The following is a 24743-nucleotide window of genomic DNA, read 5'->3' as shown; positions in this document are numbered from 1 at the left end:
ATAGGCAAGGGACCAGGGGGAGACAGGATGGGAAGCAAAAGGGAAATACTGGGGAATATCAGGCCAATTATATTGTGTTTATATATGCATATGCAACAGATGCCACCACTATGTACAACTATAATGTACTAACAAAAATATGGAAAAAATAATTTGACTGTTGAATATGAATCCCATTTTTGTTTAAAACACACAAACAGGTGATACTCAGGACATATCCTCCAATAATAGTGTTAGTAGATTTGCTCTTTATGATTTTCAGAATTTCTTACAATGAGCTTTAATAATCAATGTTTATTTGGGGATGTTTATCCCCAAAGCACACCAGATAATGAATCTGTGCACAAAGCTGCCCTAACATCCTCTTCTTTTTAATATCAAACATCTGAATGGGCATCTTAGTCTTTGCTCAGATTCTTTTTAGAATTTGTCTAATCTCACTTCTTCTGTTCTGGCCTCTTATTTCACCATCTTTCCCGGAACACTGCAGTTTATCTTATCTTCAGAAAAATTTACACTCCAGATATAGCTGGAAGCAGTAGTGTTACTATCAGAACAGGGATTACTGAGGTCCCCTAAGCCCTTCCCTAAGCACTCTGCTGTAGTCCCAGTGGAAATTCCCAAGAGCCCTTTCTGCTCACATTCAGTTCCCTTCACAATCTTGGGAATTGATTATGCTAACGCCTATTTTCCAGGGCCCCTCAAAGATCTTTAAGTGAAGTCATTTTATTTCTTCCTTACACCACTACAGATGGTTCTCAAATGTTGCCTGGGGGCAGTTGGTGGTCCACAAGAATCTTTCAGGTAGTCTCCGAATTAACACTCAGATATGCACCTCTAGTTCTCTGGCTTTGGCCTGAAGTTAAAATTGAAAAGTCATTGAATAAGATCCAGATATGACCTCACTGATCCCTCATTCAGTGCAGATCTATTCATCATCCTGGCGATTGTTCTGCAAGGGCAAGTGGGACTAGGTGGATCTGAGGATGCACAAGGGCTCTGGTTGGAAGCACTATGGGAACATCATTCCCTGAACACAGTAAGATCCAGATGCTACTTTTAGAGGAAACTGGTATGACCAACCCATACATTCAGAGTGGTCAGGCCAAGGAAGGTCTCTGAGAAAAGAACAGAGCACACATTTTATCTGAAAAACTGTCAAAGGGTAATGAATTCTTCCCCAAAGCTTTCAGGATCCGCATTAATTTGGCAACTCAAACTGCGAGCATCATCTAACAACCCCAGAGACCAAGACTGCCAAGTGTTTATTGCCAAAGTAAAAGGAGAAAATTAAAAGTCTCTGCTTAACCACAGCTGTGGTATCAGCTACATTTTTAGAACAGTGCAGTGGAAATAAGGGCTTTGCTGACATGGGCTGCAGGTTTGCCTCTGTTTCCCCAGGAAACTCAGGCCTGTGGTCATGGGTCAGTTTTCACAATTTATGTTTCAGCCTGAATTAGAAACATCATGACAAAGGAAAGAAGAGATAGACACAAAGCACATCAAGATGGTTTATTAAATGAATAGTTCAATCCATCTGGAAAACAGCTTAATCCCCCACCCCCAATCTAGTTTGTAACTCTCATTCTTTAAGTAGAAGACATGGGTGTCCACTGACAAAATGAACCTCAGAAACCCCGGATCAATTTTCTTTTAAGATAGGACCCTGTACACTGACATATTCAGTGGAAAAAACCATATCATTCCAGGGCACAGGTGTTTTTAGTTCCTAATTTTCCACTGCCTTTTGTGCAGGTGGCAGGAGGAAGCCTTCCTGAGGAATCTCAGTGATGAGGAGGGAAGGGAAGCCAAGGGCAGGCTACATTTTCACTGGGAAACAGAGGTACTGCCAAGGGGGACCAAACCTGGCTGTGCCTACCCAGAGTGGGAAGCTCAGGGTAGAGTGCCTACGAGAACATGCTCCGCCATCCTCAGGCTGGGTCCTAGCTTCCCATCAACTACTCAATGATTCAGGGTGAGCTGCTTCATTCCACTCAAACTTTAGCCTCCTCAGCTGAAAAGGTAGACACCAGCCTCACAGGACTGCTTGAGTTAAAGGAGTCAAAACACATTGGAAGGACTATGGGAACATGTGAAGCACTGTGTTTGCTCCTCCATACACATATAAATAAATTAAATAAAGGTATTGTGTCAATCTACAACTAAATCTGTACACACACACACACACACACACACACACAATGTTGTATCTGAAAGGGCTACCTAACACATAGTAGGTGCTCTATAAGTGTCTGATAGTATCTGGAAAGCTTCAAGATTTGGAAAAAATCTCTCTGATGGGGACGGCAGCAACTTAGAAGGCTACTGAGAAGACAGTGAAAACAGACCTGGCAGGTGGCAGTCAGCCAGGGAACAACTACCCAATTAGCCCCTCTGAGCACCTTCCACAGAGGAAGATCCAAAAACCAGATGCACAAGGGGACAAAACAAGCTTCCTAAGCCTCCAGAACATACAGTGGCATCGAATGGCCACCATAATGGACTTCAGTCTTGATTTATGTATTAAAGAACACTTAAGGGCCACTGTCACAGAGTTGGTGATCTGCACCCTCTAGGAGATTATTAAGGTCTAAGTGATTTCAAAGGGAAGACACAGTGATCTCCTTTAACAGAATGTAGTTCATGAGTCAATAGCATTTAATAATCGATATCTTGTGGGCTACACATTTTACTAGGTGCCTCAGGATGTTACACAAAGAGAATTTGCTTTTGCATTCAAAACAACAATGATCAGTACCAGAAAGTGACACCATGAGGAGATCATACTGTGACAAATACAGTTTTGTCAACACAACAATATCATGTACCCTGTTCTGTCAGAATTTTGAGATGGACAATTTCTACCATTACATTTCTTTATGTGATAACTGACCTGGATACCAATTTAAGAATGCCATCACATTAATTCCAATAATCACTACAAATCTAGGGAAGTATTACTAGCCAAATGTATTCTGAACACTTTTTAAAGCACAGTGTCTTATTTTTGCTTTTATATGAAAAATATATTTGCTAATCAAAAAACTTGACTGCATGTATTTAACATGCCCAATGTAATTAAACTTATAAATTATAATCCACATGTTTCTTAGGTTTTGGAAAAGGAAAGTATTATGAGACATCTTTGAAAGAGATGTGAAGAAAATAAACTCACATCAAAGACACTGAGAACATTCAGTTTTGGAACTGGAGAAAGAAAGGATCTTAATGATTATCTTCAGAGTAGAGCCAGAAGGTAATCATGGATTTGAATCCAGGTAGACAGAAATTAGTTATCCCCCTAAAAAAGTCAAATAAAATAAAAGACAGACTCTATAACCAATAAACAACATGACAGAAACTAAAACCAACACAAGAAAAATCACCTACATATTTCTTCCAGCCTAGGACTCTGGCTTCACTTATATTCCACTAGGAAATTACAGAAGAAAAGGTTTTTGTTTTGTTCTGTTTTCCTGGTGAGTAGCTTAAAGTCTTAAGAATTTTTGTAGAATCTAAACAGCACCCCAGGAAAAGTCCCTGAGTGACTAATGAACATTATGTGTTCTCTTTTAATCCTGATTTATACCAGGTCCAATATGATTGTGTTGGTTCTGGCTTCCTATTGCAGAATGAATGAAATGAAAATTACTTTTAGGTCATTTGAATCATTCTATAGTTTTCAATAGACTGAACCTGACATTATTACAGCCCAGGAAGTTCTCAGTTTTTGAATGAGTCCTGCAGCTTTCTTCCCCCTCCTTTTCTGCCTCTCTTTTCCCCCTTCCCTCTTTGTTTCTTGCTTCCTTCCTTCCTCCACTCTTCTCATTCTGACGTACTCATCTCTTTGAGGCATCTAACATATTATTAAAATTTGACCATCACTGACGCACAGTAGAGCGGTTACTGCACATTGGTAAAGTGTCCTCCTTCTCAGGGGTCTCAGGCAAGGGCAGGGAATGAATGCCCAGAACACTGACAAGGAAGCTGTGACATGATCTGGCCATCAGTCCCTGCCTGAGCATGACAGGAAACCAGGCCTTCTGACCAGAGAGTGTGTCTCTGACTCTAATTGGCATGATTTCCTGATTCATTTATACAAAGAATATATGCCTTTCTAAGAGATGCAGGAAAAAAAAGGTACTATTTCCAATCACTCCAGTCTCCTGGGGCTCCCCCAAATCATCCTGACAGGGAGGAAGAGAGAAGTTGGCAGATTTCAGCACATTAATAGCAAACGACAAATTAGTAACTATGTAACTATGTTCTTTAATCTTCAACATTCATAATTGCACAAAGTATCACTGATCATTTAAATAATACATGTCAAACAATCTAATGAAGAAAGGAGTAAGGTACAATGTTAAAAGCAATAGCTTGAGCTTATAAAATGTCTGATAATAACATTTAACACTCAAAGTGCAGAATCTTGACAGGTCTTCTGAAAATTTTAAGTCCTTACCAATAGGGCAAAGCACTATAGATAAACACACACAAATATATTCAACCTGCTTCATCTCTCTGCTGAACACACAGCAATTCTGACTTCCAATATATACATAGTGTTTTTAACATATAAAGCTGCAACTGCAGAACAGCAACAGGGGAAACTATCCTTTACTTTCAAAATAGAATCGGGTGGGGTAGTCTAGTCTCCTGACTAGCCAACTTTAAAATGGCATAACCAGAACTTTGTTACAGAGAAAAATATTTTTCCTTAAAAATGTATATGTGTTAAAGATGGCTGAAAATCTTGTCCACGCTAGGGGAAAGTTGAGTGTGGAAAAATCTGCATTTTTCTATCTATGCCATAAAGAAAATAAAAAGCCAGAGCATTCTGGCATTAGCAAAAGGCTGAACTAAGTTCTCAGGCAATAAATTTATGGGGAAACATGACGGGCTTCTCATTAAAGCTATGTGTACATTGGCTGAATTTTATACAAGATTCTTGAATCTTGTGGAAAATTGGGCACGGCTTGACATCTGAACAATGTCCCTGGTTTGTTTGATTTCTAAAGCATCGGAAAATGTTGCACTTTGAAAATCAAGTAGAGAAGAATAAACACACTCTAAAACAGAACTGGGCTGCATCTGGCTTATTTTTCCATATGTCTGCATGAAATATTTATTACGTTTATTTCTCTTACAAACACAGCCCCCACGTTAGAAATACTGCGGAGTTTTTTTTTTTTTTTTTTTTTTTTGGTGGTGAGAAATAGTACTTTTAAGGCAAATCTTACCCAGCAGCAGTAACCACCTAAGGATAGGCAATTTTCAGTTGGCTTTCAGAAGCTGGTTGCCATGACGAAGAACACAATTTATTCCTTAGTCCCTTATCACAGCTACGATCACAGACCATAAAAATTAACAAGGCTCTTTTCCTTTTCTGTATGATTTCAGAGCTCCTCATCCTTACCTGAGGTCTTTTGTTCCCCCAATTAAATAGAATGAATGTCAGTCATCTAGCAATTCAATTAATGCTGATTCAAAATTCCGGCCAAAACCAGAATCTATAATCACAACCTCCTAATCACAGCTCAGTCGTGAGAATGAAAAGTAAGCAGGAAATTGCACTAATTACTCAATTAGACTAATACTGTCTTTTAAAGCAAGGGCTTAAGGGTTGTCAGCCTGACAAAGGACTTCAGAGTCCTCCTCACCTTGTGTGTTCCTGTTGCCTGAGTGAAACTCGTGTTTTCAAGTGGTCATAATTTCTACTCATCTAACGCAGATGAACTCCATCAGGCAATGGAAATTTACAACTGATATACAGACTACAAGTGAGGGACCGTTCTGGTGGCTTCTAGGGGTTCCCAACATAGGCCTGTACAATGGCCAAGATGATCCCTCTTCCCAATGTGAAGACAGGAGAGTGCACACCTTTCTGGCCCCAGGAAACCATTTAACGAGGGGGAGTGCTAAAGAAAAGTAGTGCTTCTCTACAAAATCTTAAATTAAGCCATGCTCACAGGTACCAGACTCTGAACTCCCAACAGAGCCACAGCATGTTGGCAGAGCTCTTTAGAAAGCCACTCACACCTGGTGTGGGCCTATGGGTGGCTGGAACCAAGGCTCATACACACCCTGGGGACTGTTGCCCACGCCAAGCCCACCTGGAGAAGCCTTCATGAAATCAATAATGAATAACAAAAAAACTGGTTGGGAATAACATACCAGCAGATGTGACTGAAATATTTACAAAACAACACTGGATATAGAACAAACAAGCTGGACCTTATTTAAAAGAGAGAGCGGTCCTTTTTTTCCTATTTAGTTTCAAAAGACTTAAATATTCTGTAAACAATAGGGAGGACACTAGAGCCTGTCATGCCTCTGGTTTTTGTGGTTATCTGTCAAAATCCTTCCCGAGCTGGCTGCAAGGAGAGGAGGGGGAGACAGGGAGAGGGAAGATGGCCTACCCTACATGGCATGGGCTTTTCTCTACAGCGGTTCTGAAAATGACCAACTTGGGAACTGCGCAGGGATTCTGAAAGGAGGGAAAACATTTATTTGACTAAGTGAGATAAAGTCTTTACTTCCAGGGTTTGCCTTGCAGGTGGCCACTGCCAAGTGCTCGGGGGTTCGAGTGGCCAGCAGGGATCCCAGTGGGCAGGTTCTGACTACTGCGGGCACTAGGCACTTTGGAGTCTCTTCCAGAGGAGTTAGTTTGGTTCAGCCGGCCTGGAGGGAGCAAGAAAGAGGAGCTGAGCAACAAGAATGATTCCAGGAACAATCCGCCAAGTATACTTTTAAGTTAATGAAGTCCTAGTCTACCACCACTTTTAAGCTAATGAAGCCTGGTGCAGCATGTACTTTGGGCCAATGATGACCTATTCCTCATCCTTGAGATCCACTTGCATTGGGGAAGGGGGGAGGGATGGAGTGAAGCTCGGATAGCTTTTTTGCTTTCTCACTGTTATCCCCAACAAACCTAGTCTCTCATTTTTCCTTTGGTGGAAAGGGGTACAGGATGAGGGGTGATTAGAAGAAGGAAAGAGGGGCAAAGGTAAGACATAAGGACAAACCAGAAAGTGCTGGGTGGTGGCTTAAATGTACCCAGAAGCAATGGAAGGAAAAGAAAACTTTCTGAGAAGGAATCTGAATGCCTTATGCTGCGCTCAACCCTGCCTGAGATGCACCCTTTGACTGATAAATTCTTCTCTATGTCTAATTCTTACCACTATCAGGGGTCACCCCTACCTCATACCTGGATCAGCCATATTTTCAGATAGTTAAAGAATCTGAATAGGAAAGTGAAGTTTTTCATATGATGAGGGAATATTTCAAGCTACAAATCTCAAGTTTCACAGAAAACAAAGGTCAAAATATCTTACTAGGATTGTCTGTGGGACCCTGATCCTCTTCCAGATAATATCCTATCTTTTTTAAGTCTTCTGGGGTAAATCTCCATTTGTTCTCAGCCGGTGGGGGTGGCACTTTGGGGCTGGATCGTTTCCGGGCAGAACCAGGAGGTGGGGCCTGCTGGCAAGATGCTGGCAGGGAACCAGTAATCAGTCCTTCTGGGAATTTCTGAGCCAAGACTTTTAGACCTAGACATAGAAGAGCATCAAAACAAATAAACAAACATAAAACAAAACAAAAACAAGATTAACATGGTAAGGCCACATCAAACCCTGCATGTCTCCTAATCTTTGGTCACCAAGTTGAAGCCAACACAAGGACATGAAATCTTTCCTAATGGTTTCACCATTAAGCAAATTACACCAGAAAATGTTACACGGGAATGTTCTGAGAATTCCTCAAGAAATCGTTTTGCTCAAATCTTCAGCATTCTTCCAGAGCCCTGAAGCAACACTGTTATTTTAGGAATTAAAAACATGTGCAATAGAGCTAAAGGACAATTCACATAACTCCTAGTTCCTTTGAGAACACTAAATTCCATACACTGAGAAGAAAAGGTGATGGGGTGGGTTGAAGGACTGTGAGTCCACAGATCTATCTTTTAAGTCCTGAGGAGAAGGTGGCCTTGCTCACCTCCAGAAAGCATGAAGAGGTTTTCAAACCCCCGCTCACACATGGTGGTGGCCGCCTGGCTGGCCAGTCTTTCGTCGTCGTCATACAGAATGATGATCTTGCCGTGAGCATTTTTCTAAAAGATAAGTTAAGGATCCAGGCACTGAGCTAATGCTCCCAGATTATAAGAAACCCCCAGGTTTCTTCCTTCTGAGTTCAGGAAATGTCAGAGGAGTCCATTCTTACCCATCACACCAGCAGTTACTGGATATTTCCTGTCATGGAAACCACATGAGCTAGTTTTCTTTTCTTTTGTGAACTAGTATTACCATAGTCTGAGACAGTACTAGTTACATACCTTATTTACACCCTTTGGTTTTTTTCATCCCAGGAAGTAAATACTATACACTCTAGTATCCATTTTACAAACAAAGAATCTGGAAAATTTCTAAATCCAATGTATTCACTGAAGTCTTCCTTATAATAGTAAAAAGATGGAACCATCCAAAAGTCCAAAATAAAGGAATGGTTTAATAAATTATAGTAAATCTGAAGATGAGATAATATACAGTATCAAAAATGGAGTTTACAAAGAGCTTATGTTAGGATGGGGAGACATGCTGTAATAAGAAGTGGAAAAAAGCAAGACACTATACATACAGTATGGTTTCAACTTTGTAACACACACACACACACACACACACATGAGAGTCCAGAATAAAATATACCAATAATATAACAAGAGCCAATGCTCCAACTGTGTGATTATGGGAGATTTCCATTTTCTTTTTTATATTTTTCAGTATTTTAATTATTTTCTACTTATACAATTTTTGTGAATGAAAATCTTTTTTAAATAAAAAATTTTAAAGGAGAAAAAATTAAAATAGAAAAATATTTATTTCTTAAGTTCTACTTGGGTAAACTTTCTGGTGGGACAATATCTTAGGACTACCTTTCAACAGATCATAACCTTTCACCTAATGTTTTTTGGCCCAGTGCAGCATGGTTTGAAAGCATCTGCCTTCATCGTCAAGATTCTAAGCAACAGTTAGAAATCCAAAGTCTCAAATATGCTAACCTGACAGCCTTCTCCCCGGGAACACGTTTTATGGTACGTTTGATTCTTGTAATCCTCATCCTATCCAACTCCTTAAAATACAACAAAGGATACATATTCAAGAATATCATTTGAATAGGGGTTCATCGTTCTAGACAGAGTTGCAATTGGGTAACTGTAAGCTGTGAAGAGAAGAAAATGTTTAGAAGTCTGTAGCTCTCAGTACAACTTGGCCCTAGTTCCCAGCTGGTTTAAAATTTAAGAGGTAAATACATTTTCAAAATCATGAGCCATAAACCTAAATACACTGGGGAATAAAAAGAAACAGGACATTATGAACAAAGAATGAAGCTTCACTTCACTGTTCACATCTAGTATTGGTGAACCCTGAGCCATTTGAGAAGCATCAGCAGCCTCTCTTAGAGCACATGGTGGAGCCAACCTGAGAGGTTTCCATAATGGATCTAGTACACACACGGACTCCCTTGTCAATGCTGGTTGTGGTTCAGCCTGCCTGGACTCAAGAACAGTCTCTGTTCCTGGGAATGAGGTACTATAAAGCCCTCTCTCTCTTACCTCCAATGATGTGGCACTGCTGGTAAGAATCTCTATCACGAACATCTAGCAGCAGGAAGGGGCAGTCAGAATAAGGTTTGTCTTTGGTGTTAGGCTCTGCTTTCTTCACTAGCCCTTTGTCTAGATCCAGTTCCCCGACACCACTGATGACGCTGTAAGGGGAAAAAATAGGTCAGGAGAAAACAGTCAGGGTTTGGTGGCTTAAAGGTCAAATGCATTTAGAACAGTGAGATGAGTGCTCAATGTCTTTTTAAAAGGCACTTCAAAGGAGAAGGTAAATGAGTACAGTGTTCTGCTTCTGAATGCAGGATCCTGTGGATTCCTATTCTATCATCCTGGACCCCAAGAGGGGGATCCATGTATCCATAATTACCTCCAGACAATGCCTGGTGATGACATGGCCAAGGGGGTATAAAGTGTCGGGCAGCATACAGAGAAAGAAAGAGGGGAACAGTTAATTCCAAAGGATTTTGAGGAGTATAAGGAAAGCAGAACAAAGATTGATAAGGACAGGAAAAAACTAAAGGTGTTTCTGTGTGTATTACATATAAATATAAAGTGGCAATAATATTTTATATATTTCCTATATAGCCAAACACCACATAATGACATTCTGATCAATAAAGGATGGCATATGCAATGGTAATCCCATAAGATTATATTGCCTAGTCATATTGTTGCCATTTTAGTTTGGTCACTGTGTAAGTACAATCTATGATGTTCCCACCATGAAAAAATCACCTAACTACATGTTTGTCATAATGTTCCATCATTAAGTGACATGTGAATGTACTTACACAAGATACTGAACCTTAAAACTTTGAACAGTTAGTTATCTGCACTTATGTCCATTTGACTCATTACAATGTTGAAGCTGAAGAGGTTTTTATATTTAGTGGCATTCATATAAATGAGACAGGAAGAGCTGGGATTAAACTGAGAGATTCATTACTGACAGTTCTATTTCTAAGGTCATCTAACTACTAAAATTAGTTGCCATCTTAATATTAGAGAGGAAATGTGGTGAAAACATGAATCAAAGGACTAAGACGACGAGGTGTTATGAACAAAATGGCAAGTGGTGAGCATATCTGCAGTGGACTGAGAAGATGGTTACTTTCCTAGGAATATTAAGACACATATGCTAAGCCACAGTTTAGTATGTGGTGTATTTCCTCTTCCATCACAGCACATCAAATTCTGCATTTAAATTTAATAAACACTATGACTGTATCCTATATAGTGCAAATTTTGTTGAACCAAAGATGAAGAAACTCTCTTTCATATAGAACTACATCCTCAGTAGAAGTCCTTTAGGCCTATCTTTTCTTGAATGCATTTTTAGAGTCTTTTCACAGTAGAGATACTGATGATGGCAATCTTTTTCTAGTAGAACCTAGTTTCTCTAGTAGAATCGTTCTACCAGTAGGAGGGATGAATATATGCTAAAAATCATCTCCAGTTCTATAATCAGTGGTTAATATTTGTGAGAAAGTGCTACATGAAATAGAGCCCAAGGAATAAGAAAAACCAGTCACGTGCAATTTAAGAATCAACACAAATTGCTGCTTTCACTCTCCTTTGCTGTTCTCTGGGCTTTATTTTTCTGATTTTAGACAGAGCAATTATAAGCAGCAGTAGGCAGAAAAGGGGGTAAAAATCCTACTCTGAATGAAAAAACAGTACTTATAAAGCTAAGTATTAATAATAAACTTACTACAAAAGGGCTGAGAATGGAACTTGGGAGGGAAAATGAGTACTCTTGTATTAATATAGTCATTATTGGGGACTGAACCCAGGAGTGTTCTACCAGTGAACTATATTTCCCATTCTTTTTTATCTTTTATTTTGAGACAGGATCTTGCTAAATTGCCTCCAATTTGCGACCCTCCTGCCTCAGCCTCCTGAGTAGCTGGGATTATAGGTGCATGCCATTGTGCCTGGCTAATATATTCTTATATTAATTCAGTAAGACTGCGGTGAAAAAGATTCAGGAGATGGCATTTAAATAAAGAAAAAGTAGAAGGGCCAGAATTAAAATATAGGACCTCACTACTGCCAGCTCTGTTTCTAAGGTAATTAAATCACTGAAATTGGTGTTTAGATTAATCTGAAGGTAAATGTGACTTGGATGAGAGTACCTCTGAAGAGTGGAGCGACTAGAGTCCCCTGCTCCCGCACTGTTGATGAACTGGACTGGGCTGGGTGACTGCTCACCAGGGTTCCCTTTTCCATTGGTCCTGGCAGCAATTTCAGCATCGGGGTCTGAAGTTGCAGAATCATTGTCTAAAATTTGCAAATGAGACAATTAAATTTAACCTCAGAATTTGTACTTACTTATATTAAGTAGCTCCACAGAAATGAAGTCAAGAAAAGAAAATCTTATCACCATTATTAAATTTTTCTAGAAGTTGTAATGCACAGGTTCTCAAAATGCAAAAGACCCCAGGAGTCCCCAAAACCCTTTCAGTGGGGGGGGTCTGCAAGGTGAAAACTATTTTTATAAGATGCTATTTATCTTTTTTACTAGGTTGATATTTGTACTAATGGTGCAAAAGAATTAGTGGATAAAACACTAGCTCTAGCGAGAATAAAGGCAATGGTACCAAACTTTACTAGCAATCCCATTTTCACTCTCATGTGTGCACTCACAGAAAATAAGTAGAGCAGTCACATAAAAAATGTCCCTGATAAACAATAATAATTAATAATTTTATTAAATCTCACTTTAAAGTGAGTACACATCTTTTTAATGTTCTGTGTGATGAAATGGGGAGTCCACATAAGTCAAGTATGCTACATATGTCACTGCCATGGTTATCTCAAGAAAAAGCATCAGAGTGACTGCTGAGCGGCAGCTGAGCCAGCTGTTTTTGCCGAGGACACCGTTTTTGCTTAGAAGGAAAACTGACAGGAAAGCTCTTGTTATTTACACTTGTGTATTTTGTAGACATTGCCTCAAAAATGAATTAAGTGAGCCTGTCAATTCAAGGAAAACAACGGATGGTATTTGTTGTCAATGATTTAATTTTGAGCAAAACCCAGGATTTTAGAAACTGTATTTGCCATCGGGCACTGAAGTATGAGGAACTGCTTCCCCATACTTATAGATATTTCTGGGAAAATAAATGGTGAGATTAAAAATGTGATTTTTTTTGATAGTGTGTAAAGAAATATGTCAATATAAGATCATCATAACTCAGTGAAATGATATTTTCCAAATGACCACTGCAAGATATAAAATCATGCATGGGTAAAAAATTCACTGAACATGCAAAACAGACCAATGGATTTCAATGTAACCAAGTGTGAATGGTTCATTGATTCAGATTCTACTTTACAGCTAGCCTTTAAGAAATGACAAGTTGTCAAGTTTTAGTGTAGTATCAATGAAAAATATCCAGAATTATCTGAAAAGGCTATTAAAATACTCTTCCTCTTCCAACTACAGGTCCATGTGAGGCAAGATTTCTTCATGTACTTCAACCCAAATAGTACATTACAACAGACTGAGTGTAGAAGCAGATGTCAGAATCAGCTGCCTTCTATTAAACCAGACATGAAAGAGATTTACAAAATATGTAAAACAATGCCACCCTCTCTGTAAAATTTTGTTTTAGAAATATAGTTATTTTTCATTAAAATGCGTTTTTATGAGCTCGGGATGTGGCTCAGTGGAAGAACACATGCTTAGCACACATGAGGCCCTAGGTTCAAACCACAGTAACATACACACTAAGTTTTTGTGTTTGTAATGGGTTTAATATTGTTATTTTTAACTGAAATAATAAATACTGTTTAAGTTGTCAGTTTAAAAAGTTAGCACACTAAATATTAATAGAAATAATCTATATAAACCAAGGTTCTTTGAGGTCCTCAATAATTTTTAAGAATGAAGAAGGACACTGAGATAGAAATGTTTGGGAATTTGCAGTTTAACCAATACAAGAAGAAAGGAAACAGAAATAAGAGGCCTCACTTAAAAAAAGGATATGAAAATTTAATATGCCTATGATATGATCATATACCTAGAAACTTCAAGAGAATACAGACACTAAACATGTGGTTAAGATTTTTTAAATGCTAATAAATATTTTTCCTAGGTATTTATTTGAACATGAAAAAAAATCACACAGTACCTGCAGCTGTGAAATAAACTCTCATAGGAATAAACCAAAACAACTGTAAAGGATTTATAAAACTTACAGGACTTAAGACAAATTTTACTTAGGGGTCTTAAAGAAAACCTCAGTAAAGAAAGTGCCACACCTTGCATATTTCTGAGTGGTTGTCTAAAGGTGAAATGGTGTTAATCCTTTTCAAACTTAATTTTCATCTTGTAATACTAATCACAATAGATTTTGTAAGTGGTGCTAGGGATTGAATTCAATCTAGACAAGTGCTCTACCACTAAGCCATATCCCAGCCCTAAAAAAAAAAAAAAATTTAAAGATGAACACACACACACATACATAAATAAAATTAAGGATAATTTCAACAAACTGCCTTATCAAATAAATAGTAACATAAATGATCAAAATAGTACAGAACTATAACAATGGAATATAACACAGAACTTGGAAACAAATCCTAGAACATACATAAAAAGTTAAAGATGCACAGCTCAAAACAGTGGGTAAAGTGAAAACTACTAAATGGGTGCTGGAAGTATTTCTCAACTATCTGAAAAGAGTCTAATTTAGATAATCACCTTGCATCATATACCAAAATATATAACAGATACTTTAAATATAGAAAACACACACACACACACACACACACACACACACACACACACACACACAAACACCCCAATAGAAGAAGATACAGGCAAACACTTTATCTTATTTTGGAGATTATTAGTCTAAAGCAATAAAAGAAAACACAAAAATAAAGGCTAATAAGGTTTGATTATATAAAAATGCAAATTTCATATATTTCAAAAACCAACACAAAGAAAATTAAAAGGTGAATAACAAATTAGGAAAAGTATTTGTAACAAAGATGTATATGCTTAATTTATAGCTTTTAAAAATTAGCTCTTTAATTGAATAAAGATCATGTGCACAGGGTGAAACTGCAAGCCAGATGAAACTGTTGCTATGGATTGAAAGCCCTCCCAGACCATCCTTCCAGAAACCTGTGTATATATTTTACTTCTTCTCCCTTATACATAGCCAGAATAATTTCATTCATACTGTTTTATACTTTGGGTTTTTATTTTGGTGTTGTTTTATTTTCACTTAATAATATACCTTGGAAATTGTTCCAAATAATCAAGTAAAGATTTTTCTCATTTATTTTCAAGGTTGTATTTTATATAAAGATATCAATTATTCAGAGCTCTTACAAATCAGTAAGAAAAAACAAAGAGTATCCTATTAAAAGAGCTCAGAGCTTAAAAAAAGAAGTATGTATAACTAAACAATAAATAAATATGCTCATGCATATACATATACACCCCTCAAAGTCATTATCAAAGAAGTAAAAAATAAAACTACTAGATACCATTTTTCATCCATTGAATTGGCAAATATATTTAAAAATGATAACTATTCAGCACTGGATAGGATGGGAGAATCAAGTCTTCCCATCACTCCCAATGGGGTGCATCTAGGTACAGCCATGCTGGAAAGTGGTAGTCAGCATGGAGTCATAATGGTTCTACCCTTTAACCATCTGCAGCAAATTATCTTCAGAGAATAAGGAGAGTCATAGCATTTATTTATTTTATTTTTTTTAATATTTATTTTTTAGGTTTTTTTTTTGGCAGACACAACATCTTTGTTTTTGTATGTGGTGTTGAGGATCGAACCCGGGCCGCACGCATGCCAGGCGAGCGTGCCACCGCTTGAGCCACATCCCCAGCCCAGCATTTATGTATATATACTGCAGCAGCATTTTATTAAAGTGAAAAATCAGAAAAGAATGCAATGCCCAACAATAGGAGGATAATTAAATTATGGTATATCCCTAGGATAAACCTACGACAACACAACCTTTCCAATCATTCTTTTGAAGTCTATTTAACAACATAGGAAAGTATGCATTGAAAAATGTTAATTAAAAGCAGTATAATACAAAACTATACACAAAGAATACGGATTTGATTGGGGTGAGGTATAAGATGCAGGAGGAAATGGACCAAAATGTTAACAATGATTATTGTTTATTTTTTCTTCTTTATATATATTTTTTAGTTTTGTAATTTACTAGGAAAATACTTTTAAGTTAGAAAGAAAGCAATAAACATTGTAAAAGGAGATTTCAGAATTCTTCAAAGATGACCAGTACACATTCAGATAGGATCTGTTCTACTGGCACTCCTGAGTGGGTTATTATCTGTGTAGAGCACTAGAAAAACACTAATATTACTCACACATTATGGTGTCCTACTTTACAAGAGCCTATTTTGCTGCGCAAATTTATCTCAGAAGAGAAAATTGCATGTGCCCATATGTTCTGGTGCTGCAATCTCAACAATGAATTAAAGGACCAAATCTAGGTTCTTATATAACCCAGTTAAAATTGGGAGTACTTGTATGAGGAGACTCAATTATCTCTGTTACAAAGAGCCCTTATTTCTCTGCCGTGTGAGAGGCATCTGTCAAAGATAAATTCCTGTCGTTTTCAGATTCTCTTTATTCTCTCTAACAAAAACCAGCCCAGGGAAATGACAGTTGAGTTGCACAAAACCAGTGTTCAGACTTCCTGAGAAACTTGTCTTGAATTCAGAAGTCAAATTCCTGACCTACATCAACCTTAACAAACACATTCTCCTTCAGTAAACAGCCACACATTGATTGCGGGGTACTTCAGGATAAAATCAAGACCTGAAGTCTATGTATTCTTTTCATGAGCGTACAACTACAGAGGTTTTATTTTCCACTCCGTATTTAAGAAAGGAAATCTGGAGCCTGCTTATCTTTCTAGCCTTATCTCCTATCCAGTGCCTACTCCTCCTTTAGTCCACGGTCAGACTGGATGAATTGATTCCCTAAACATGCCTGGTGTCCTTTCCTCTCTATGCCTTTCTCAGGCTGTTCCTCAACTTGTAAAATTCTTATCTTAACCTTGCACTCCCACAAGGCCCCTGTGGAATGCCTTGAAGAATCCTACTTCAGTCTTCCAAGTGGAAAGAACTTTTCCTTCCTTGTATCTCCCCTAGTAACCTGCATCTTTCTCAAGAAAATTTCCAGAATCCTTTCATGAGGTAGTGAGAAGACACTGGTTACATAGGAGACACTTGGATTAGTGTCCCAGGTCCATTCCTTGCTAGCTGTATCACCCTGAGCAAGAGATTTAACTTCTAAGACATGGTCTTCTTATCTATAAAGTGTATGCTCCTTCCAGAGTTCTTGAGAAGATTAAGAAAAGTAACATGAAGTACCTAGCAACATATACTCAACAAATGATGGTTGCCTTTCATTTTTCCATTATTGGATCCTGCTGTATTAGTAATTCTATTGTACTGTTTATTCTCTTCACCCAACACATGTACTGGTATGCATGTGTGCACATGTGACTACAAATTCCACATAAACAAAATTGTTTGGTTCGACTCTGTGTCTCATAGCCCTGAATTCTGTGACCTGTATATATAGAGAAAGCACTAAAAATATTTTGAAAAAAAGTAAATAGTATATGAAACAAATCTACAATGTTAGATGTGTTAGACATGCTCTACATGTGTTAGACCCAGAAAACCAGATGGCTTTTTTTAAAGAAATTAGAATTAACAATTTAAGCACCAGGCAGCATTTCTAGGAGTAACAATAGGATTAAAATAGTTATATCAAAGTCCTGAGTCCTTATAAACACACCAGCAAATGTAGAATGAGTACAATAAAGTGGTCAATCTTCTATTTTCCCCACGTCCTGGATTCTCATTACCTTCTAGCCTTTGGATCTCCTCAGTTGTCACTTCCAGTGTTTGATCAGATAGAGAAGCAACTTGGATGACCTGAGAGAAAAAGAACAAAATGTGTAAATGTGTGTATATTTGTTTAAGCAGAGACAATTCTGTCTTTTACAAAAGACCAGGAAACATCAAAGATCAAAGATCTCTTGTTTTAAGCAGCTGTCAGTGTCTTGAACTATAGACTAAGTCTCAGGCTTTTCTACTTTCAGGATGGTAATTATATTGCAGATGATCATTCCAGAAGAAGAGATTCATGTAAAATATTACATGACAAACTTAAAAGACCAAAAGGATAACTTAGGACAAGAAACATGAATAAGAGCTTAAAACTACATCTGTTCTCAACATATTGTTGGTCTCAACATGACACAGTATTTCTTAAAAATGCAATACTAACCTACAAAAAACGTATACAGTATTGACAATGCTCATGTAATGAGGAAATAAATGTAATTATGAATATACTTATTATATAATAAGTTACAGTACTTTATATCTAAATACAGTATTCATTTTTCATGCTTTTCTCATAACGTAGCTCATAAGGCCCAAAATCCAACTTGAGTTATGCCAATGTAACTCTTGTTTGGGGGCTAGAGAGGTAGCTTATCCATACATTTAAAAATGAAAGAAGAAAATGACTTGCCCAAAGTAACAAAATAAATTACAATGGAACTGAAAAGACCTCAGTCATAGAAGAAGGAAAATCACTTGGGTTCCACAGGGGACAATATTCAAAAAAATTCTGAATCTGGAATTCTAGATTCTAAATATTGAGTTAAACGTAGAAGGTAAAATAAAACCTAAGCCATAAATTTTAAGAATTTAAAGCAGAATGCACATTTACTTACTTTACAGAATTCTTACTGAAGAAAAGAAAAATTTCACACCATCTTTATGTAAACATTCAGACCGCATACCAATTAATCCTCCCACAGGTGAAATTTGAGGAATCAGAAACAATTCTTCTGCACAACCCCTAGAGCTGAATTTAGAAATGTTCACATAAAGCAGCACAAATTGGTTTTAACTCCAATAGAAAGATCATTAAACTTACCAGCTGGGCAAAAGTGGTAACTTTTAGTCTCTTGAAAAGCTCATCTTTTTTGTATCTATAATCTGAAAAGCAGAATAAGACATGTTTATCTGGGTCTATTTTGCTTTCTTAGAGATTAAGACTTTCTAGTCATCAAGTCATATGTTATATCTTTCTAGTCATTTATATGCTTTTACATGTATTATTTCATTTGATCTTCATGATATGCTCAGAACCAGGCAGGCATGTAATGCTACCATCTCTTCATTTCCCCCTTGGTTTTGGTCATCAAGAGCACAGACTGCCATTTTCCTTTTACTAAGCTGTCTCTACTGTGGTCATGTTATATGGCATGCACTTTTGTAAGCTGCCTCAAATCCTTTTCAGGACAAACAGGGAATAAATGTCTACATTTTACAAAGAAGGACAGAGATCCAGAGAAGCTGAGTTACCCCAGGCCAAATGGCTAATACAATGTTTATACCCTACTATTCTGACTTTGGCTTCAAAAGAGAGCAATCCTTTTCCTGTGGTTGAAACTATGCTAGAGTCATTGGGACAACGTGTGTGCATGCACGAATGCACCCTGGGCATGAAGTTGTGACTGGTTCTTATAATATCAGTTTCTCTTAAAAAATGAGTTTTGTAAGACAAAAAAGTTCTGAAGATCTGTTCCATAACAATGAGAATATACTTAACACTATTAAACTGTATACTTAAAATGTTCAGATGGCAAATTATATATTTTGTGTTTTTACCTCAATTAAACAAAAAAGTAAAAGCCAACCTAAAACACTGACATTTATTCAGTGCTATCTTTACAGTTTTTATTATAACTCAAATGGGGGGTACTTTATACTTGTGTTAATAGTTTTCATATCACATTAAACAGTTACTAAAAACTGAGCCAATGTCACTTTATCAAGTATCTAACCTGTAGATATCTGTTAGAAGTTAGTTTCCTTAAACTTCTGAAGATGACTGTCAATTCTGAAGCATTTTCAGTGTTGAACCCTGCCCACCCTTATCCTTCCCTCCTCTTCTAGCTTTTTGTGTTTGTGTCCAAGACTCCTTAAATACTGCCTCATTATTTCAGAATTACTGAAGGTTAGCTGGATAATTGCTATGGCCTTCACAGCATAAATGTCTCATAAACCAAGACTCCTAGCAACAAGGGAAAGGATTAAAGGTATTTAAGATTATTTACTTGGTGTTGCTAATCAGTTCCACGAATTCTCAAAAAAACCAGCATAGACCGGATGGTTACTTTGGAGGATAATGTAAGCTTGGTTGAACAAATACCTTGATATTCAGAGTCAGGAGATGACACTACCTTAAAAACTAGTCTTCTGTAAATATTTCAAGACTCTTTCTTGCAGGGAATTAAAACTTCTGTTCCAAAATGTCTTGAGGAGAAAAATTTGGCAAATAAACTATCACTTATAGAAAATTCTTAAGAGAGCAACTTCTTCAGCATATAGTAAGGTAATAAGGCTCAACAGAGCTTCCAAAATCTGCTAGGATGAACATCTGAACAGGCTGAGCAGAAGCTTCAAAAAGTGAAGTGAGTAACTACAGCATTCCCCGCCATTGCCACCAACTTCACACCAAAAGACACCTCCGTAAATCAAAACAGCAATAACTCAGTCATGGAAAAAGTCGATAACTTTCAAGTCATTTGTACATTTATCCACTGAAATTCTTTTAGTATGGTTACATAGTTTCAAAGACTTTTAAGCATAAAGCATTAAACATTAAAATCCCATTTAACTAAACAGAGATTACATTAGACAAACACCAGGCTTTGCTGCATCCTAAGGACTGGCATTCCTATCGTCCTCTGTACAAAGCCCCCTGCACTGCACCCTGGAGCCTGAATGCCACGTACCTGGTTCTGGTTTAGAAGAAGAGCCATCAGTAGAACTTTCTGACATTATTACTTTGAGATAAAAGATCAAATTAGACGTCTTATAGTAAGTTTTAAACTCTATCAAAAGGATGGCTTGGAAGGCTCTGTCAACCTTCCTCGCAAAAGCAAACAGCTTTAAGAATGGAGCTTCTGCTACTGAGGCTTCTCTCAGATGCTGGTAGGAGACTAGAAAATTCCAGCTCAGATGTGCTATCAAGGTTTGCTTCTCCAGTGAGCCTAGGATCTGAGTCTGCCTCTCTCGAGTTACTGGAAGGACAGAGACCTGACTATCTAGGATGTTTCACATTGGGTCCAACTAGTGTCATTTAACTACCAAGCACCAAGAATAGGCTTTGTAAACAGTCAATAGTCACAGTGTCTGTTTTCCCCAGGTAGAGTTGAAAGAATGTTCAGATTACAAAGGATTTCTGCATTTGCAGGCATCTGTTAAAATGTGTTATTAGCAAATAAAAGGGAAGTTGGGCTCACAGTGGAAGACAAATCAAAGGAAGTACCAGGACAAGGTCTGATTTCACAGCCAGACGTGGCATCTGAGGTAATGTGGGCAGTGATGGGTCTAGCTAGAGTATCTTGCAACACCTCCCTCTCCACCAAAGAACCCTTACAACAGAACAAGGGAGGAGAGAAGGAAATAGCTTCCAAAATGTAGATACCAAACCAGAACTAAATGAGCACAAAGCAAGTGATCAAGTTAAGTGGAAACTCTGGCCTTATTAAAAGGAAGCCCCCAACTTCTAAGGGAGGAAGGTGAGTGAACATTTTCAAGGATGCTATTGTAAGAGTATTTCTTTTTGGAGAACCTACACTAAGGGTTTAGATATTCAAGATATCACACTGTACTCTAAAGAAATGTTTTAAGCAAGGTTCTACCAATTTGAGTAGAATGGGACATTTTTATGGGACAATTTCTGGTGAGGACATGTGAGCTTACACTCAGCTACAAATGGAAAGGGAGTCAAAAGAGACCACAAACCCCAACAGAAGCAGGCTGGCTGGATGTCGCCTGCTCTGGCTGAATTGAGGATGACAACAATGAAAAGTAGGTAAGTAAACAAGATTTTTTTCATGGTTGGGAAATTCAATATATTTCATATACGTTTTCTATGGACACATGTGTATATACTTAAATAATACCACAAAATGTATAAAAAGAAAAGGGGAGGATCCTGGAATATTACACATTTTTAAAAAGTGTTTATAGCACAATCTCTTCTAACTGAACATGGTACATAAAGGCAGTCAGTACAAAGCTGCTCCCAAGTCTACATCTATAGTACAAGGTTTCCCTGCACTGCAACAATTCAAAAGGAACATTATCATTTTAAATTAAAAGGTCTGTTGTATATAAAAAAAAAATTCTCATGCATTCTAGATTTGTAATTTTCTCTTCCAAGAAGATATATTTTACCAGAGTCAAATGCTGGACTGTGACCACAGGACACTTCACTACCATTAGCTAAATACTCCTAGCACTGGGTTCTCCTACTTAAGACACAAGCAGATGCATCTTAGGAAACAGATGTTTCTAGTTCTTTAATTCTGGCCAAGGCATGTATATTTTACATCAGTTTTAAACACAGATTGAAAAATCATGATTTTGTGCAAGGGCAATATACTCTGTGACTTAGTAAGATATCTTTGCAGTAGATTAGTTTTTAAAAAAGGATGTGCATGAAATATGATTTTTAATTAAGAGAAAACAGACTGCAGTGAATGGATAATGCCGAACACTGTGAATAAGCTCGCTCTTTCTCACACCTTTAAGTCTTCCATGAATACTCTTTAATTTATACTCATAAGAATGTTATGAAGAGAGAGATTATTATCCTGTCTCAGGTACAGACCAAATAAGAGGAGCAAAAAGATTAAGTACTTTGTAAAAAGCCACGAAGGCTGCAGCACAATGCACCTAGAAACTCGGGTATGAACCACTTAAGCAGAGCTCACTCCACCAGACCCCACTCTGCATTCCAATGATGATATCCCCTAAAGGACGCAAGTTGGGCAGAACTGAGATTCACAGGCCACCATCTTAGCAGCTGGTCAGGAGGGTACCCAGTGATTCCCACATACTTCTAGGCAGCTGCCAGGCTCACCTGACTCCCACAGCTCTCCACACATGTCAGCTGTAGAGTATGGTGGTTAGCTGATAACCAGCTTACAGAACATTATGGAGCTCCATTTTTCCAAGCCATCAATAGTGTTACTCACTTTTTTTGATCTCTTCTAGCTTCTCAATGTATTTCGTCATACTGTTACCTAAAAAGAAGGAAGAATTTTAGATATGCTATAAATGGAAGAAAATGAGTAACACTGTGAAAACAGAATGGAAAACAAGTACTTCCTGAGCATCCCTGGCCTGTTCCTATGGGATTTTGGACAGTGGGCCAATGGGCCATACACAATAAACAGCCTTTTTGATTACACAGCATCATTAAAAGTTCTGGAACTGAGGAAAATGTTTTGGTTAAATGCATTTAAGCTAGGGTGCATCCCCGGAAAAACATTTAGCAGTCTCAGAAAATACTAATGATTATTTATATCCATTTTTCCCCTTTTTGAGTGAAAGCTCTCTACCTCCCTATACCCCCCCCCTTGTCTGTTTGTGGGGAAGATACATAGAGGACCACCAAAAAAAGAAGCAATTTTCTTTGAATGTCTGAAGTGTGCCCTTGTGGCTACCCAAGCAACCCTTTCCTCTCTGCTTTGTCTTTGTGGTCTCCTCCTCTTTCCTGAACTTGGTCTTCACTATTCATGCTGATGTTGCAGCCTGAACTAGACCACACAGTTTGGATGCTAGTATTCACCATAGGCTTGATTTGCTGAGAAATAACAGCAGGTTCCCACCACTATGGAGAGTCCCCAGCCCTCATGTTTTATGGTCTGGTTCTATAATACTAGGTTCTAGCCAAGGTGGTTTGGAGAGTTTTCATACTTTAAAACTGGGCCAGAATCATTCTGGTTTTCAAATGAATTAAATTCTAGCTCTCAAGCCAGGGACTATTATTTTTTACTGGGCATGCTGCAATTTGACTCAATTCAGCACAGCAAGCTCTATCTGGCACCTAAAAAGTATGGCAAAAGAAAAACATTCAAAATAATTTCACATTTCTAAAATTGTGCTCTTAACATTAAGTCTTGAGAGGGCTAAATCTAACTAGGCTAAATCTAACTAGATCCCAAGTTCGGATCAAAGAAATGCTTCCAATTAATGACATGGATTGATGTTTTCAAGGACTATTTTAAAGTTTTCTTCATGTTTGGGTCAGAGCAATGAGAGAAAAACCTTGCTCTGAAAACCCCAATACATTGTCAAAACACAACTTACTTCATTTGTTGTTATAAATTTTCTATCACAAATTCATTATGGAATAAAAATCTACTGTTTTGTTTTTCATTTTAAGACATACACTCTTTTTTTTTTTTTTTTTTTTTTTTTTTTGGTACTGGGGATTGAATTCAGGGGCACTCAACCACTGAGCCATATCCCCAGCCCTTTTATATATTTTATTTAGAGACAGGGTCTCACTGAGTTGCTTAGGGTCTCAGTGACTTGCTTAGCACCTCACCCTTGCAGAGGCTGGCTTTGAACTTTCGATCTTCCTGCCTCAGCCTCCTGCCTCAGCTGCTGGGATTACAGGCATGTGCCACTGCTCCTGGCAAGACATACACTCTTTATCGGGACTAGAAACAAAGATTCAGTGTAGTCCTAGACCCACACTGTGTTCTTCCAGAAGCTGAGAGAGAGATGAAGTCAGTTAGGACTACTCAGAAGGCCTGAGGCTTCTCAAAAGAGATGTATGGCCAGAAGAGGCACAATAACCACCAAAGAACTGATTAAAACCAAATATGATCTTTTCTAGGTTCTTCAGCCTACAATTGACCTAAGAAGTGATCAGAACTCCAGAGGAAAAAAAAAACATAAATTTTTCCTGGACTTACACATCCCTCCTCCCCACTGCAACTCTAAACTTCTAAACTTGGGCATGGAGTTACCTGATCAATGGAATGAGAGAAGACTACAGCAAATCAGTATGCTGTTCAGCTTCCCACCACCTTATTCTTAAACTATTGGAGCTTTTGGTTGTATGTCCCTGACTCCCCAACAGCTGCACAGTGTTGATGTGGTGGTTGGTGCCTTTGGCTAGGGAAGCTTCAGGCAGTCCAGTCAGAAATTTGGAAATAAATTTCTCCTGTGACACAGCAAGATAGTAACTAAGCCAGGTCCATTCCCAATCTCCCGGTT

General features: G+C 37.9%; 1 protein-coding gene across 2 annotated transcripts in view; it reads right to left on the bottom strand.

The window, feature by feature from the left end:
* Positions 1 to 4249: 4249 nt before the first annotated feature.
* Positions 4250 to 24743, bottom strand: part of Cep41 (centrosomal protein 41) — a 43298-nt gene continuing 22804 nt past the window's right edge. For both annotated transcript variants that reach the window (XM_026392792.2, XM_026392793.2), the window contains 9 exons: positions 22709 to 22756; positions 18589 to 18650; positions 17504 to 17573; positions 11752 to 11896; positions 9611 to 9762; positions 9149 to 9216; positions 7996 to 8110; positions 7335 to 7550; positions 4250 to 6681 (listed from right to left, as the gene is read on the bottom strand). In XM_026392792.2, the coding sequence (XP_026248577.1) occupies positions 6533 to 6681; positions 7335 to 7550; positions 7996 to 8110; positions 9149 to 9216; positions 9611 to 9762; positions 11752 to 11896; positions 17504 to 17573; positions 18589 to 18650; positions 22709 to 22756 (1025 nt within the window). In that variant the 3' untranslated portion in view covers positions 4250 to 6532. The remainder of the gene's footprint in view (positions 6682 to 7334; positions 7551 to 7995; positions 8111 to 9148; positions 9217 to 9610; positions 9763 to 11751; positions 11897 to 17503; positions 17574 to 18588; positions 18651 to 22708; positions 22757 to 24743) is intronic.

This window comes from Urocitellus parryii, chromosome 3, assembly GCF_045843805.1.
Source record: "Urocitellus parryii isolate mUroPar1 chromosome 3, mUroPar1.hap1, whole genome shotgun sequence".
Lineage (NCBI taxonomy): Eukaryota > Metazoa > Chordata > Mammalia > Rodentia > Sciuridae > Urocitellus > Urocitellus parryii.
This window is presented reverse-complemented; position numbering and strand designations above follow the sequence as displayed.